This window comes from Crocuta crocuta, unplaced genomic scaffold (assembly GCF_008692635.1).
Source record: "Crocuta crocuta isolate KB4526 unplaced genomic scaffold, BGI_CrCroc_1.0 scaffold84, whole genome shotgun sequence".
NCBI classification, from domain to species: Eukaryota; Metazoa; Chordata; class Mammalia; order Carnivora; family Hyaenidae; genus Crocuta; species Crocuta crocuta.
In genome coordinates, this window is record NW_027530213.1 from 859428 (window position 1) to 877865 (window position 18438).

Here is an 18438-nt window from a genome sequence, read left to right on the forward strand (position 1 = left end):
GGGGGGGGGCGGGGGGGTTGGGGGGAATATCCATTTCCCCCATGGGTTGCTGGCCAGCCTGGGGTCTTCATAGGCTGTTGGCCAGAAACTTACATTCCTCATGGTCCTCTCCAGCCACCTGCATGTCCTGGTGACACAGTGGCAGGCTTCCGTGGAGCAAATGATCAGACACACAAACGTGCACACACACACACACACACACACACATGCTCTAGTGCCCAAGATGGAAGCTGAAGTCTAATAGGAATGATTTACCACCACTTCTGCCAGATTCTATAGTTCATACAGAACAAAGACTGGCAGAATGTTCGAGAGGCTATACAATTGTTTGCAAACCAGGATTCGAGGACCACTGGGAATCGCCTTGGGGGGTAGTCAATACCGCTGATTTTTTTTTCTAATTAATATCCTATAGCTCATCCAATTTTTCATGATGGCATAGCCCAATTTGTTACATTTTTTAATTTATTTTTTACTGTCATTGTCAGCAGGAAATCAAAGTTTACGTACCATTTTCCTTCTTTCTAATTACTTGGAAGTCTTGTTAGGCAAAATGTAACATCTGTGTATATGACCAGACATGGGTGGGAGGGAAAGGAAGAAATTGCCTGCCTATATCTATGTGAATTGGAGGAAAATAGTGCTTTTAATAATTTTGGTTAATATTCACACTTGTGCAAAATAAATCAACTTTCTTCTATAATGTCACTCAAAACGAGTTCAGAGTGAATAGAATATGAATCTTAAATGTTTTCTGTCTTTGCCTTGACACATTTAATCATGTTAGAAGGCCCTGGTAAAGCTTCTAGGAAGAAGAGATGTCTCCATTCTTGTTAAAGTTTAACATCAAATAAAGCCCACTGTAGCTTGGAAACACGGATTTGATTAATGGTTATAATCAAAGTAACTTCATTATGTAAGCATAATAAGCCAACCAAAAAGATATTTTAGTGTGTGCTGAGAACTTATTAATTCCTGGCTGGAGAAATCATTTTCTTTATGGGGATTAGAGCTGCCCAGTAGGTAGCCTTACTTGCTAAAACTTTTATGAACAATAAGTATTTGGACAGGAGGAATTTTTGATTCGGCAGCAGTGATAATAGCACTTTGTGTTTCTGCGGGGCCTTTCTTCCAACACACTCAGTGGGTTCCACTAACATAATCTCATTAATCTTGATCACAGCCTCGGGAGGCTGGAGGTCTCATTGTTCTTACAGATGAGGAAATGGAGAAGAAGCTAAGAGGCAGAGACCCCAAAGGGAGAAAAAAGCCATTCGGCCTTTGAATGCTTGGAGAAGAAGCAGACACGGGATTGCAAACCATTTTCTGTAGCAAAACGCTGTAGACAGTTTCAAGAATAATGCTTTCTACACCCGTGATCATAGAAGCATTGTTCGCAATGGCCGAAAGGTGAAAGTGACGTAAGGGTCCGTGGATGGATGGATGGATAAACAAAATGTGGTGTACAGACACGATAGAATGTTACTCAGGCTATAAAAGAAAGGATTTTCTGACACGCACTACAGCATGGATGAACCATGATTACTTTATGCTGAGATCAGCCAGTCACAGTGGAGCAAACACTGCAAGATTCCTCTTGTATGAGGCCCCTAAAGGAGTCAAGTCCATAGAAATGGGAAGTAGAATGATGGGTGTCAGGGGCTTGGAGAGAGGGAATAGGAGTTAGTGTTTAATGGGGACACACTTTCAGTTTGGCAAGATGAAAAAACGTTCTGGAGATGGATGATGGGGATGATGGCTGTGACAGTGTGAGTGTACCTAACGTCACTCGCCTATACAATTAAAAGTGGTTAAGATGGTAAATTTGATGTGAGGTGTGCTGGGGAGAACATGTGTTCGCTGTGGTTAGGAAATGTGACTGTGGGTTCCTTGATGGCCCCAGGTGATGCCGGGACAGGAATCACAATTACAATGAAAGATAATGTTGACAGGTTGTATTGTAATAGAAAGGAGACTAACCACTTTCTCATTAGGGCTTGGCCTGTATACACACATGGCAACAGAGAAAGGCTGCTGGCTCCCTGTTCCTTCTTCAAGACTGTGGTTGGCCATGTCCAAGTCTTACCCCAGAGACTGCCCCCTTCAGGTGACTAGGTGACAGGAGTGGCTGCCTAGGAGTCTGAGTATTTACCAGCTTCCAGGGCCAGCGTCTTGGGGAGGTGACCAGTGCAGTGGCATGAACCCCTGAGCTCTCAAGAGCCCTGTGCTTGGGGTTTCATGTTCTTCAGCTGCCATCTTGAAATTCTTAATAACTTCATCTTTAGTCCGATGGAAGATTGGAGCTTGAACTCCCCAGTTCACTTGTAGCCTCAGCCCCAGTATCATCCTCCTCCTCCCACAACCTCTCTCTCTTTTCTTTGTCTCCCTGAGCCAGTCCCAGGCTCTCCACCCAGCAATCCCTGAGGTCCCATCTGCATGGGGACCTTAGTGTGTGTTGGAAGATAAGCATCAGGCTCCCACAGCATCTCCATGCTCTCCCTGCCTGCAGGTGGCAACACCAGGAGCTTTCAGAAGGGGACTCAGAATACCATTGGGGCCCCCCATCCGAGACCTGGGTGTGGCAGTCATTCTGGTGGAAAGGGCACCCTGGCAGCCAGTGGCTTCTGCATGCCAAGTGCCAGGCCTTGCCCTCCTGCCTGGGAGGGCTGGCATTTGCCCGGCCCCAAGTCCAGGGGAATAGAACATTAAATAGAAAATATAAACCCTCATGACATGTAGGAGAGAGAGGAGAGAGAGAGAGAGAGACCACAGAATAAAGAAAAAGATTTATATTTTAGAGCTTTAATGGCACCTGTTTCCTACTCTTTGAACAAAGAGCCCCACATTTTCATTTTGCTCTGGGTCCTGCAAATCATGTAGCCAGTCCTGCTGAGCAGTCTCAAATATGCAGTGGGCTTACGGGAGGCATGTTATTTTGCAGCTGATGAATTGGAGCTATCAAAGATGTCACACGGAGTCTCTCCTGAGTAGGCCCAGTCCCAGGGCAAGGGGCTTCCAAGGATGTTCTGGTGGCCCCATGCCCTGTAGTCAGAGGTGGGCCAGGCTCTGATCCAAAGAATCTTTGTACTTGGATTCAGGAGATCTAGGGTCTTCTTCTAGTTTTCCATTTATCTCCTAGTTGTGTGGCTCTAGGCTTATTACATCCCTTTCCTGATCCTATTTTGGTTTGGGTAAATGGGATTAAGAAGTCTCTGCTTTACTGAGAACATGGGTGTTGCTATGAGGTCATGTTTGTGAAAATGGCTGGACATCTGAAAGAATGAGAGGCACAGATGCATTATGAACTCCGTGTGGTTTGGCTTAGACCCACTTAGCATCCCCAGGCTCTGGAAGAAGAAAGGAAGAACCAGAAGGGAAAAGACAGGGCAGGGAGGGGAGGGTTGAGAAAACTGTTCATGTTAGAGATTAACATGATTGCAAGTTGAAACATATCTTTGGATTAGGGGTAGGATAGGGGCACAAAGGGAATGTGTTCCAGGTTAGGTGGTCATAAATCCTCTTGTTCTCTTTTTCCTTGCTTATAAATAAAGGCAAAGGGGAGAAGATGCCAAATATTAAATGAATCCTAGCATTCGCTTACACTCTGTTCTTTATTTTTCCCCACTTCAAAATAGGTGTTTGGTGTCTGGTTCTCTCGGATCATCTGCATGGACATCTGAGATCTGTTAATATAAATTTAAATCCAATGAATGTGCTAAAAACATTATTTCTACGTCTCTCACACATATTTATAGCATCATTTAGAATCTACTTACAGTGGAACTTACAAATAGGTCTTGGGTCATTTCTATGGCCAGAATGTCTATCCTGTCAGGTTGTTATATTGATTAAATACACACAGGGCATGTGAGAAGTTTCCCCACATAGATATAAGTTAGCACGCATGCAAGTTAGCTATGATGATGATGATGATGATCATGTTGATGATGATGATGATGATGATGGTGGTGGTGGTGGTGGTGGAAATTTGAGGCAAGGAGAAAGAGAAGAAAAAGGGGACAAAAATAAGGAAGGAAGGAGGGGAGGGGGTAAGGGGACAAAATGGGAAGGAAAGAGGGAAAGTGCAGGAGAATTAGGGCTATCACACACCCTGGTCACCCTGTAGAGTTGTTGCAGCTCAGGCTGTATATTAGAATCGCTTGGAGAGCTTCAAATGAACCCATTCCTGGGCCCCAGCCCCCAGAGACTCTGACTCCATTGGTCTGGGGTAGGGCCTGGGCACTAGTCTCTTTTAAAAACTACTCAGGTGATTCCAACTTTTGAAATGCAGCCTAGGTTGAGAGCATCTGGTCCCTGGCAGCCCTCCTGGGAGCCACATGAGAAAAAAGAGGCTCCAGGAAGCCAGTGGTCTTGCCCACTCATAGCGTGTCCTGGATGGTATGAGTTTAGAGCCCAGCCGCCTCGTTCCCAGTCCCTTCACACCTCTTCCTCCAATATGACATGTGTGAGAGTGGCACCAGACCTCAAGTCACATCTGCAGAGTCCAGAGTGAGGCCTATGCAGCGGGTCTCCACTCTGAGCACCAGAATTCAGGAAGAGGGCTGCCATCTTTGTGCCTTTGGGATCTCCCAGATGCTCACTGATTCATGTTTTCGCCCGGTCTATTTTTAAATAATATAATGACAATTCTGTAGTCAGTAAGTTTTGATTGGCTGATGAGATAACACTGAAGTAAATTTAGATTCAAGTCTGTGCATGAAATATTCATTGTGGAATCCAGGCACTGGGTATGTGGCTCTTCAACTTTCCGTATGTTTTTTTCCCCCAGACAAATGTTGGGGGCCAGGGAGATGTAAAAAAAAAATGTACTTGAAGAAGTGGGTTTAAAATATGTGTTCGTGCCTTAGAACATCTGCCACCCTGGTCCTCCCAACCATAAACCCTTGAGTCCCTGCCTCAGTTTCCAGCTTGGATTTTGGGGCAGCCTTGTTGCTTCATCCTCGGACCACACGCTCTTCTGCTGCCTCTGTTCTAACAGAGTGGAGGCACTGAGAGGACCCCCCAGGAGGCAGGACTTGTCTGCCCGAATAGGGATTCCTGGGTCCCCAGAAAGATTAGACATTTTCTACATTGGGACCATTATTGACGATGGTAATGATGGTGCTAGAGTAGATCTCGTTTAATTCAGATCCTGGCTGATGCCTCTCCTGAAACTTTGACACCCACTTCTCTATTCTGGTTTTCTCCTTCCTTCCCTGTAAAATGAAGGGATTGAACCAGACGATCATGACAGGCACGTTGTCTAGTTAGAGATTATCTAGACTGTTCAGTATTTCATTTTGTTTCATTTTCAGTGCTAGTTTCTGCAGAGCTGAGGAGGGAGGGGAAAAACAAAAATGTATTAGAATCGGTTTTGTGCCATTGAAAGAAGAGGGTAATGTTTAGAACTAATCTTGAATATCAGCAGTTTATTACTGTAACTGTTCACTCTCTTGTATCCCTGAGTTGAGAAAGCAACATATGCATAGACTCTTCGCCGAATTACATGTCAACACACAGTGATGAGCTATTCACATTTGTAGGGTTTACTGTTATGAATAAGACTAGTTCCTGCTCGGGGCACCTGGGTGGCTTAGTTGGTTAAGCGTCTGACTTTCGCTTAGGTCATGATCTCGCGGTTCGTGGTTTCGAGCCCCGTGTCGGGCTCTGTGCTGACAGCCAGCTCAGAGCCTGGAGCCTGTTTCAGTCTGTGACTCCCTCTCTCTCTGACCCTCCCCTGCTCACGCTGTCTCTCTCTCTCTCTCTCTCTCTCCTAGAAATAAATAAAAAAATATATTAAAAAAAAAAGACTAGTTCCTGCTCTTAAGTGAACTCACCACCTCCTCAGTGCCCCTGTATTATGGGAATACACCTTAAAATCATCAATATAGTGACACAATCCACTATGCAATTTTGNTTAGGTCATGATCTCGCGGTTCGTGGTTTCGAGCCCCGTGTCGGGCTCTGTGCTGACAGCCAGCTCAGAGCCTGGAGCCTGTTTCAGTCTGTGACTCCCTCTCTCTCTGACCCTCCCCTGCTCACGCTGTCTCTCTCTCTCTCTCTCTCTCTCCTAGAAATAAATAAAAAAATATATTAAAAAAAAAAGACTAGTTCCTGCTCTTAAGTGAACTCACCACCTCCTCAGTGCCCCTGTATTATGGGAATACACCTTAAAATCATCAATATAGTGACACAATCCACTATGCAATTTTGTGGTCCATATTAAAGAGAAAAATCTAGGGGCCTCTGGGTGGCTCAGTTGGTTAAGTGTCTGACTTAGCTCAGGTGATGATCTCATGGCTCATGGGTTTGAGCCCCATGTCAGGCTCTGTGCTGACAGCTCAAAGCCTGGAGCCTGCTACAGATTCTGTGTCTCCCTCTCTCTCTCTCTCTGCCCTGACCATGCTCTGTCTCTATCTCTCAACAATAAATAAATGCTAAAAAAATTTTAAAGAGAAAAAGCTGTTGGAGGTGGAGGGAAGGAAGAAAGCCCTGATTTCTAGCATTTGCCAATGTCTGTGGTGTAAATTCCCCCACCAGTCCCACTTCAAGCTACCTAGGTCACATCCCATGAGTGTGAGTTGGGCTTCAGCGCACACATCTTTTCCTGGCCAGTGTCAGAGGCTCCTCTACATGCCTGTATCTTTATGTTGCGTGAAAGTAGGTCAGATGAAGCTCCCTCATGCCATAAGACCACAGATTTCATGAACATTGAGTTGCTGTTAGATGATACCATGGTGTATGATAGAAATCTGTAAGCCAATATATCACGATGTAAAATGGTACCTTCCTTAGTGGGTAATTTGGCAGGAAAAGCACACAGCACATGCTCTCTGAACAAAGCCTTCTTGGTCTGGCTTTCCTTTGCCCTTGCTGGCAGCGTTTGCCCACATCCTCTGCATGGTACCAATCCCTGTTAAATTATCCCACCCATTTGTTATGCTTCAGGAATCCTTGCAAAAAGCACTGCTCCACTGACATGTTGTCATCTCTCAGCACCCATGACTGTGACAGGTGAAAAGGTCATCCCTTCAAACATTAGCATTGCAAGAAGCCATGGTAATGATCCTTTTTTAAAAAAAAAATCTTTTGACCATTTCTTTAAAAGGCTGAAAACACTTGGGTGGACCAGGAAAAAAAAAATGAGCTGGTGATAACATTCGTGACCAAATACAGAGTTTATTCACCAGAACTAAAATACCTGTTTTGGTGGGGCACTCTTCCAAAGGGCAAATGCGAGTAGAAGGAGAAACATCTTTTGCAGACGAAGATGGGCAAACCATTAACAAGCCAGAGGCAGATGGCTTTGTCAAGGCATCGCTCTCATGTGGAATGCAATTAAGTTTTTCCTTATTAGGAAAAGGAAAGCACAGAAAACAACTTCTCAAAGCAATGCTGCATTTTTCGCGGGGAGCAATAACATGTTCTTCCACTGGGTTTATTTTTTTAAGTAATAGAAATTTACATTCTGGGTAAACAGCCATCTTTACCGAGTATTTGCTTACTGCATAGCAGCTGGTAAGGTAAGACAGAAACCCTTATTTCAGAACTGGTTCATTCTCGCAAGAAGAGGAGGAGGAGGAGGAGAAGGAGAAATGATAAAATGCCCCAATATGGGAAGTGATCACACTTGCCATATCCCCACGGGAACTCTCTCTGTTTTCCTTCTCTGACAGTTTACAAACTTTTGTCCTGCCCGGCAGGGATCCCTCTCCGTCATAGCCTTTACACACCCCTGACACTGTGCGGCACTAGTATGGACTCATTTCTAGAACCCAGCTCTGCTGCCAAAGCTTCTCCATCCTGTGCTCTGTTCAGGGGTCTGCGGGAATCAGGCTCCTGACTGGAGGGACCAGGGGGTCATATTTCAAAGCTAAATTATATGTGAGTTTCAGTTTCTGATTCATATTCCCCAGTTTTGAGAGGAAGAATGAGAAGTCAGGATATTCTTTTTGGACCTACAACAGATTTACTCACAGTTTTGTTTTGTTTTTTAATATTTTATTTATTTCTAGGAGAGAGAGAGAGAGAGACAGTGTGAGCAGGGGAGGGTCAGAGAGAGAGGGAGTCACAGACTGAAACAGGCTCCAGGCTCTGAGCTGGCAGTCAGCACAGAGCCCGACGTGGGGCTCGAACCCACGAACCACGAGATCATGACCTAAGCGAAAGTCGGATGCTTAACCGACTAAGCCACCCAGGTGCCCCAACTCACAGTTTTTGCAAGGTCACTTTTGGTGGCCCTGGAATCTTTTAATTATCATGAATTAGAACTTGGCCCTTGTGAGAAAAAATTCTTGGTTAATGGATTTGAACCCAGACTGAAAATGTCTTTACTAAAGAGGCTTTATGAAGTATATCCAAATCCTGAGCGGACCACAGACCCCAAACAAAAGTCCGCATTCATTCTTCATCTGAATGAAGACCTCCCAAGTCCTTGCCATCAGACACATGGGGATGCCATCAGTATATGCTTATCTAGCACTGACTGCCCTTGGCTGACTTCATTAATCCTCACATCCATCAGTGTCTCTCCGGAACAAAGAACAAAATTGAGGCACAGAGTAGTTAAGTGACTACGTAGGGCCACTCAGCAAACAAGTAACACATCTAAGATTCACACTCGGGCAATGACTGTGGTACATAGGCTGATGATAACCCATCCTATAACCATGATTGCGTAACTGAGGATCGCTTTGGAAACTATACATGCTGTACATTATATCTTTCTCTGCAAAGCCATACAACAGAAATTGTTTTTAGGGGGCTGCCTGGGTGGATCTCTCAGTTGGCAGACTCTTGATTTCGGGTCAGGTCATGATCCCAGGGGTGTCGGATTGAGCCCTGTATCAGGCTCTGCACTGAGCATGAAGCCTTCTCAACAGTCTCTCTCTCTCTCTCTCTCTCTCTCTCTCTCTCCCTCTCTCTCTCTCTTCCCCTCTACCCCTCTGCCCACTCATTTGCTCCCTCTTTCTCTCTAAAATTTTTTTAATAAAGAAATTGTTTTTTTCAGTATAGAACATCTGCCACATTCTAAAGAGCCAAGACCTACGATTAAGGTCAGTGCAAAACAATTCTTAATCTCCTATTATAGAAAAACCCCAAACAATAATAAATAAACATAACAGTTTACTTCTTTCTCATATAAATGTTTTCTGGAGCCAGGCAGGCCGGCTTGGCCATGACAGTTTCTTGGTGTCATCAAGGACCCTGGCTCCCATCTCCAGAGCCATCTCAAGGTCCAAGATGAGAGCTGGAACTCAAGGTATCAGACCCTGACATCAAGCTGGTACAAGAGGAAACAGGAAAAGCCTAGAGGGAGCTCGTCTCGCAGGAGACCTAGAGGCATCATTGCCTTCAGCTGGCAACACCCAACTACCAGAAAAACTTGGAAATACATTCTTGTATTTGGATATATTTTTAATAATGTCTCGTTAAAAACTGGGTAAAGAAGAACCCCTGTGCTTCTAGAGGTAACTGGAAATTTCTGCTCAGTCAACAGTCCATACCTGCTGTCAGATTTTAAGAGGGCCCCAAAAATAATACCCCTGAGTTCAGAATTAAGCAAGAGATAGACACAGAAGTAGGGTGGTTGAATACTACCTTTCTGGAAGATGTGTGTTGCAGATGCTACATTCTAGAATTAGGGAGACTTACCCAGTATCTGCCCAGGCTGGAGACACACAGCTCTTACTTGCGCACATCTTCTTTCACTACAGGAAGTTTGTAGATCAGAACATGTGCCCTATGCCAATAGATATCTGGAAGGGACTGGGTCACACTTGTCAGTTCCTCCCCAACCCTCAAATCAGGTTAGTCATTGCCCCTCCATTTGGGGGAGGGGTTAGGAGTGTTGCTTTCATACAAGCCTCCCCCACCCCACCCCACATGGAAGAATTTCCCCCCAACAACCACCTGTCCATTTTGGCTGCTGATATTACGCTATTTCTGGTCTGAAAGTTTTTCTGCATACATCCAACAGTATGCTAGGAAATGTTTAACCACTGGATCTCCCCCAAAAATTGTACAAATAATAATAAAATAGGCCATATCAGCCTCATCAATTCCATAGAGCCAATTCCTTCTCCTAAAATACTTAACAGCCCTTCTGTGAACTCTTGTGTCTGTAGCCACCACATGGCTGCCCCTACTGAACCAGTGTCCCTCCAGCACAAAGGTTATTGGCGCTTTCATTTGTAGTAACAAGGAAGACAGAAGTGAAACAGGAAGACTTATCGGGAAGTGTCATTCATTTGTCAACGATGTGAGTGAATTGTTTGCTGGATCAGACTTCTTTGCTGAATTTGCATCCTGGAAAGAATAGTTTCTCAATATCTGGCGCTATGTAAAATGTAATCGCTTCAGACATTTCATCTTTGTCATTAACTTTTTCTCCGTCCCTTTCTTAAATCCAGACAATCCACAAAGCAGTAAACAGAGCCTGATGGTGTAGCATCTATAAAAGTGGACAGGCACTGACTCATTACCTCCTAAGTCCCACTGTCCGTTGGTGTGACACAAATCCACCAGTGTCTGCTTGAGATGCCAGACAAGCCCACCCAGGACCCCAAATCCCTGAAGCCCTGGGCATTACCAGTGAGGTCTCCACCCAGCATTGGGCTTAAAATGCAGAAGCCACCAGTCAGCATTATACACATGCCCACCTTTACACCTTGGCCTCAGTCCCTCACCCCAGATACCCACATTGTTCAACATCAGTTAGAGTGAGGTCCGCGATGGTTGTCACAGGCCTAGTTGGGGCAGAGCAGCAGAGTGACCCCGTGCTTTAGACCCCAAGTAAATCCACACACCAACATACATCCAAGTGAAAACGAATATTTTGTTACCTAGGTGTCTTCTTAAGCAACGAGTTGTTAATTATGGGTTAGGCATAACAGAGACTGTCCTGATCTTGGATATTTGAACCATTTTTCCTATTTCCATCCACATTTTTTGCCCTCAATTTTATCCAATGAATCTTACAATAGGCAACCAATCCCTGTCTTTAAAAGATTGAGTGTTCATATGTGGAACAGGAGAAACCTAACAGAAGACCATGGGGGAGGGGAAGGGGAAAAAATAGTTAAGGAGAGGGAGGGAGGCAAACCATGAGAGACTCTTGAATACTGAGAACAAACTGAGGGCTGATGGGGATGGGGGGGAGGGGGGAGATGGGCATGGAGGGGGGCACTTGTGGGGATGAGCACTGGGTGTTATATGGAAACCAACTTGACAATAAACTATATTTAACAAAAAGATTGAGTGTTGGAGGAAAAGAAAGCTTCTTGGGAGATTCTCAAATAATTTGGCTCCTTAAAACATATTTTTTTAAACTGAAAACTCAACTGCATTTGAGTGCTACTACAACCTTCCTTCCTGGCATATTTTTAAGGGAAGACATCAAGGGATGCTTATAGAGAGATGTTGAGTTCATCTCATGCCTTTGCATGAATAAAATGTCCACACCACTGACTTCTCCTACCCTCTTGGACACTTAAAATGTTTTTATTAACCATTTTGGAAAGAAATCTTCTCAAGTACTTAAAATAATTCTATCTCTTATTAAACAAAATGCACCAGGCCAGTTTAACATTTTCTCAATGGTTGAGGATCATCATTTGAAAATCTATGATGATGTGATGATGATCTCCTTGGTATAGGGAAATGCTGATTGCAGGCTGTGCAGAAGAGAGACACTGTGTTTGCTGGCCCCACGTGGTCCTGGCCACCATGATCTCGAGATCTGTGTCATTCTGCCAACCTCTTTCATGTTGGCTTGTGGGTAGTTCTGCTTTTCTTTGTGGTCCCACCCAGAGAATAGCCAGCTGATCTCTCCAGGGTGGGTGTTAATCTGCTGTAGGCAGGAAAGTAACTTAACCATATTTCTCTGTCCTGCAGATGAACATGAAGAGACTTTGGAAGGGTATCTAGCTTCTCCTACTACTACAATGTTTGTATTTTACAGATATTTTAGGGCTATTTGGAGGTTCTTGGACACCATTTATGAATGCTTCCTTTTCCCCATAAATGTATTTCCTGTGGTTGAGGTTTGCTGAAACGGTGCCACTCTGAAGGAAATTCTCACTCTGTGTTTAAAGGGAAGGTGATAAGGAGACATATCGGAAGAGCCTCACAGGCTGGTCTGGCCTCTCCCTGTAACTGTGTTCTGGAAAGTGGTCCCCTGCACCATAATGAGCGTGCATCCCAGTGCACTGGGCAGGGTGGGATCACACACAAGGCTCCATGCAAGAAAGCAGAGGTGCCCCGCACTGCCCCGGGCACAAGTATTCAGTGCACCTGTCTGCTTCCCCCTTGGTCAGGGTGGGAGTTTTCCCTTTCAGCTGCCCTTCTACACACCATATGTCCAAGTTCTATGCCTTCTATGCAGAGGTTTTCTGTAGCCTTCAAACCCTTGACAAAGGATGGTGCAAAGTTGCAGGCGGAATGTCAGATGAGGGGGAGTGGTCCACCTTGCTTCCCCTAGAGCCTCCCCCTTGGAGGACACCCTTGGAGAGGAGCACCATGTCTCCCCTTGACCCTTCCCAATGGAGTGCACATTCAGACCCCTGTCTGGGGAGGGCCCCTTAGTTGGTGACTATCTGGACCAGCTAATGGGGCTGGTGAACTTCCTTTCATCCCTTTAGGATTAGGGCTTTAGTCCCTTCCCCCCAGTGGGGTGAGGAATTGGAATATGTTGAAAATGTCCCCATCTGTTGTCCCAGGCTCACAGCTCAGTGGCCCCTTCTCATGCTGCTGCACAGGCCTGACCTCAGGGAAGTTTCCTCTCCTGGAACCTTCCTCACCACCCTCATCTCCTCTGCAGTGGCAGCGTTGTGTTGGCATTGGGGTTTCTATAGTCGGTGAGCCTGAAGCTGGAGCTCACCTACAGCTTTACCCTGCATATGGTTCAAGGGGAACATTCCCGTCCTTGACCAGAAATTCTGAATCCTAACCACTACCTGGCTTCCTATTCTGTGCTCTGTCTTTTGACACAGAGATTGTAAAAATGGTGAAGCCATTTGGGATGACAGCGTGGCAGTTTCTCAAAATGTTAAACGTATAATTTCCATGTGACACAGGGGTTTCTTTACTAGGGATCGACCTGGGAAACGTGAAACCATAGGGCCATGGGAGAACCTTCATGTAAATGTTGGTAGCAGCATTATTTACAATATCCCAAAAATGGAAATGATTCCAATGTGCGTCAACTGTGAATGAATAAACAAAATGTGTTAATCCCATGCAATGCAGTATTATTCAGCGACAAAAAAGAAAAAGTGCTGATACATGCTATACTGTGGTTGAACCTAGAAAACATGCTCAGTGAAAAAAAAAAGCCAGAAAGTTAGACACAAAAGAATACCCACTGTGGGATCCCATTTGTAGCAAATGTCCAGAAAAGGCAGATCTAGAAGGACAGGATGTCCGTTGGTGGTTACCTGGGATAGGGAGTGAGAAAGTACTATAAATGGGCAGGGATATCCTTTTCAGATACTGTAAATGCTCTAAAATTTGATATTGTCAGGGCCTCTGGATGCCTCAGTCAGCTAAGCATCTGACTCTTGATTTCAGCTCAGGTCATGATCTCACAGTTATGAGATAGAGCTCCACCTCAGGCTCTGTGCTGACAGCATGGAGTCTGCTTGGGATTCTCTTCTCCCTCTCTCTCTGCCACCTCCCATTCTCTCTCTCTCCCTTTCTCTCTCAAAAATAAACTTATCAACATGACTTTCTTTGAAAAAAGAATGAAACAAAATTTGATGTGGTGATAATTATACAACTGTATGTACTTCTGTTGGGTTGTAATTGTGTGTGTGTGTGTGTGTGTGTGTGTGTTGGATAATACAAACATATGTGTATGGATCCCCCCAAAAACTCATGCCTACCTGAACCTCATAATATGAATTCGTGTGGAAATGAGGTCTTTGAAGATATAATTAGTTAAGATGAAGTCGTACTGCATGATGGTGGGTCCTAAATCCAATGACTGGTGTCCTAATAAGAAATCCACATGAAGACACAGGGAAACTTAAGGAAGAGCATGATGTGAGGTGCAGGCAGAGAGAGGAGCATTATAGCCACAAGCCAAGGAGCATCAGGGCCACCAGAAGCCAGAAAAGCCAGGTAAAGAGTCTTTCCTAGAAGTTCGGATGGAGCGTGGCTCTGCCTTCACCTTGATTTTGGACTGTCCTTCAGAACTATGAGAGAACAGGTTTCTGTTGCTGGAAACCACCCAGCTCATGGTGATTTGTTATAGCGCTCCTAGAAAACTAATACAATGGCCAAGCCCATTTGCCTGTACACTTAAAACAAGTGAATATTATGTCATGTAAATAAGACCTCGCAAAAGCTGTTGGTAAAGGTTAAATTTTTTCTTGACGTGGCTAGAGGAAGTGAGCGGTCAGGACTGAAGGCTTGGGCTCCTGCACCAGTCTGGCTGCCCCCCAGTTGTGCTGGAAGGAGGATCTCACCACCACTGTGGATGAAATGTGGGGCCCACGGTGCTGCTGCCTTCAGTTAGTCTGTCCACCCCACGTCTCCTTATCTCTGCTGTGCACCTGCTGACTGTAGAGAAACCTCAAAGTGTGGGTTCTCCTGTCGGTGTCCAGGCTACAGAGCCGGTAGATTTCTTACTCACTGTGGTATGTCTCAGTCCACTCTGGTATGCCGTGGGGGAAGACGGGACCCAGCACAGGCCAGCCCTAGAAGAAGGCACGATGTCTCTCTGGTCAACTGCCCAGGGAGCACTGGAGGGCTTTACTTGGCCAATAAAGGACCCAAGTGTGAGCTTGACCTTATAAACAAGGATGGGTCTTTCTTCCCATGATGGTGGAAATGAGGCAAAAATACGTACATATTCTGGTTATTTTTCAGGTCCTCCTGGTCCATTTTGAGAGTATCTTATTCCCTTCTCGTGTTTTTAAAAGAATCTCTAAATATCTTGTGCCTCATCACTTTATAGTCTGCATCTGATCATTCCAGCATCAGGAGCATTTGGGCTGATGCTCGGTTACAGCACATTGTTTCCTCATGTGCTCTATGCTCTGGGTTTGTGAGGATGCATTCGGTTCACCTGGAAGAATCCCAATGAGCGTGGAGGGAGTGTGCCTCCTGCTGGGGTATGCGTTGTGTTTCTTTTGCTAGGACATTTGGACTGTGGCCAAAGTAGGAACACCAGCGTGTAGACCCTTCAGCATGAATTCAACCCCAAGCCTACGCAGAGTCGGACCAGCTATGGATTCTCTGGGGAGACTTTTTTAATTCATCTGTAACATAAGCTAAGGCAGGTGGCTTCTCCCCTCTCCACGTGGATCTGGTTGTCCTTGTTGTAGGTACTTGCTCTGAAGGTAGAGCCCTTTAAGGAGCCTGGTTTGAAGGTCCCACTTTCAACTCCCTGCCTCCAACATCATAATACCGCTGGCCTTTCAACATCCACTTCTGCTTCTGGCTCCTGGGATTTCTCTCACTTTCTTAGGAGCTTAGTGTGCTTGAAAAGGATGCATGTCTGGTGCCTCCCTGCATTTCTAAGCAGTGTATGGAATGGGAGCAAGGTCCTACATCACCCAGCATATTGCCGAGAATGGAAGTCTTTAGATTAATTTTGAGGTGGGAGAGAGGGAACTTGAGAAGTTTCACAAGGAGAGCTTTCTGTTTTCTTGGTGAATCGGGGATGAGATTGCCGGCCGTATGTTATGAGAGAAAAGTGGGTCTGAGGCCTCCAGGTGACTCTGACGGTGTGTACCAACTGTGGGTATATCTAGAAGTCACTTTGAGGACGGGTCAGCAGCAATCTGGACCCTAACCTAAGTTGCTCAATAAGGTTTCAGAGTTCCATAGTTGAAAATGATAGTTAGAAACTGTAACTTACTGAAAGACCCCTCTCCTATCTATTCGGCGAGTAAAATTGTCTTTCTGTGTGACCTAGGGGACACGGGCTATGTTCCTTGACATACATGTGCCCTCGGTGGGCTTGGAAGAAAGCAGCGACCCCTGAATATGAAATTACACACCTTGCCTCTTTTCTGTTCATGATTCGTGCTCAGTGATTTCTTGAATACATTTTATTTCAAAGAAGCACCTCTTTTTAAAAAAGGTTTATTTATTTTGAGAGAGAGAAAGTCCATGTGAGTTGGGGAGGGGCAGAGAGAGAGAGGAAGAGAGAGAGAAAATCCCAAGGAGGCTCCCCCCATCAGCGCAGAGCCCAACGCGGGGCTTGAACTCACAATACCGTGAGATTGTGACCTGAGCCAAAACCGAGTTGGACACTTAACTGACAGAGCCCCCCAGATGTACCCTGCAAAGAAACACCTCTTTAAGCATGATTGAGCTGAGTGTTGTGCTGGGAAATTAAGAATCCTGCTTTGCCAAGTAAGTCGTGTCCTTCTTGGATTTTCAGTTCCTGCGATGATAACGTCCTATCCAAATACGACCCTGGCCACTCAGGGTCAAAAGAAGGAAATGAGCTGTGCAGCCCATGGCGAGAAGCCCATCATCGTCCGCTGGGAGAAGGAGGACCGTATCATTAACCCCGAGATGGCCCGTTACCTTGTGTCCACCAAGGAGGTGGGAGAGGAAGTGATCTCAACGCTGCAGGTAAAACACGGCAAACACAGTAGGTCAGCATCTAACTTCCTCTGCAGAATAGTCCTGTCCTTTCACCTAAGTGGGGGCATGTGGGTGATACACCACAGATAATCTTTCAGGACTACCATTTCTCTCCCGCTTCTTACAGCAAGATTCCTGAACAGCCTGCAAAAACAGTGCCTTACCTTAAGTGTTGTTAAGAATAGAATTCTGAGGAACATGGCAGGAAACCCACCGGTAGTAAAAACCCCAAAAAATGGTAGGAATCGGGTCTCTCGATGATAGTTAATCCCAGAAAAATGGCATCCTATGCTGTGCACGTGTTTTAACATCCTGTAAAAAGGAAAAAAATCGGATGGGTTTTCTAAGGAAAAATGGTTCGCTTCTCTTGGAAAAATTCAACATAAAAGCTTCTGTCTTTCAAACAGGATCACAAAAACTAGAAAAAAGTATTATAGTTTCTTAGATTTCTTAGTACTATTGGTAGTTAATTGAGTGGTGTTTTTAGTAGGGGGGAAATGATGCTGTAGGCCCACACATAGGAAAAGAAAACCAGTCCTGTGTTTGAAACACTGATATCAATTCACTCAGAGATCCAATCCCGGAGTCCTCCTAGAGGTACGTCTAATGAGGGTCCTGTAGGACCAAGAATTTACTGCAGGATTTATAGATCTGCTTCTTTAGGCACTCTGGATACTCTAAACACACACCAGGAGAAAAAAATACATATATGTGTGGAATATATATCAACTTGACCATGGCATCCTACATAAATTACACATCCAATTTAATGAGCGCAAGATGACATTGATACGTATGTCGAACCTGTCTATCTACACCGTTACAATGCACTGAAATAATTTGCTCTCAGGGATGTGTGTGTGTGTGTGTGTGTGTGTGTGCACGCATGTGCGCGTGCGCGTGCTGGGGATAGGAAGGGTAGGAATGGAGAGATTTACGTACAAAAGCCCTTTTACTTGTTCTTACTCCATGCTGCTGGATAAGATAGATTTCTTTCTGCTTTACACATAGATTTTGCCAACTGTTAGAGAAGATTCTGGCTTCTTCTCCTGTCATGCTATCAATTCTTATGGGGAGGACCGTGGAATAATTCAGCTCACAGTGCAAGGTAGGAAGGAGACCAAATTGGGGGGAAATGTGGCTTTTAGAACAGTAGGTGATGAGGTTTAGGGGTGATGGTGGGGTGGCCCGGAGCTGACGGCCAATAAAGAATCCTTGAAGACATCTTTGGTGCAATATGGTGATTTTATTAAAGCACGGGGACAGGACCCGTGGGCGGGAAGAGCTGCACTAGAGTCCTGACGGGCAACTCAACCTGAGGGTTGGGAGGGGGTCAGGGATGGAGTAAGCCTCTAAGGCATTTTGGATGTGAGGTTTCCAGGACCCTGAGGGGCTAGCTGTTGCTAGGGAAACACCATTACCGTTTAATAAAGCCTCAGTCACGAGACCGTTCAGATGTATATCAGGGGCCTTAAGCTTGGAGTAGGATTGTCAGCATAGATCTTGGGGCAGTTGAGATAAAGGAAAGTAGACTTATGCTATAAACAATGCTGGCAGGTTTTTATGTGGACATAAGTTTTCAACTCCTTTGGGTTGGGATAATGTTAAGGCAAGATTCTCTTTTGCCCCCAGCAAAGTGTCATCATCGAGGCAACTGAGCTCCTAGAGGAAGGTCACTGCCAGTTTCAAGGACTTGTCAATGGGCTGTAGGCAGTAAGGGAATTTAATTTTTCAGAACCCCAGACCCCTTTCCTTTGTTCTTGGGAGGCCGGGAGTGTCCAAGGGATATCACACACATTCCACCGGAGCGTGGGGGCTGGGGGGGGGGGGCCCTGC

At 45.3% G+C, this 18438-nt stretch overlaps 1 protein-coding gene across 1 annotated transcript in view; it reads left to right on the forward strand.

Moving 5' to 3' along the window:
- DSCAM (DS cell adhesion molecule) overlaps positions 1 to 18438 on the forward strand; it is a 643763-nt gene that overhangs the window by 484224 nt on the left and 141101 nt on the right. The window contains exons 12-13 of the mRNA XM_077765486.1: positions 16394 to 16590; positions 17614 to 17710. Coding sequence (XP_077621612.1) covers positions 16394 to 16590; positions 17614 to 17710 — 294 coding nt within the window. The remainder of the gene's footprint in view (positions 1 to 16393; positions 16591 to 17613; positions 17711 to 18438) is intronic.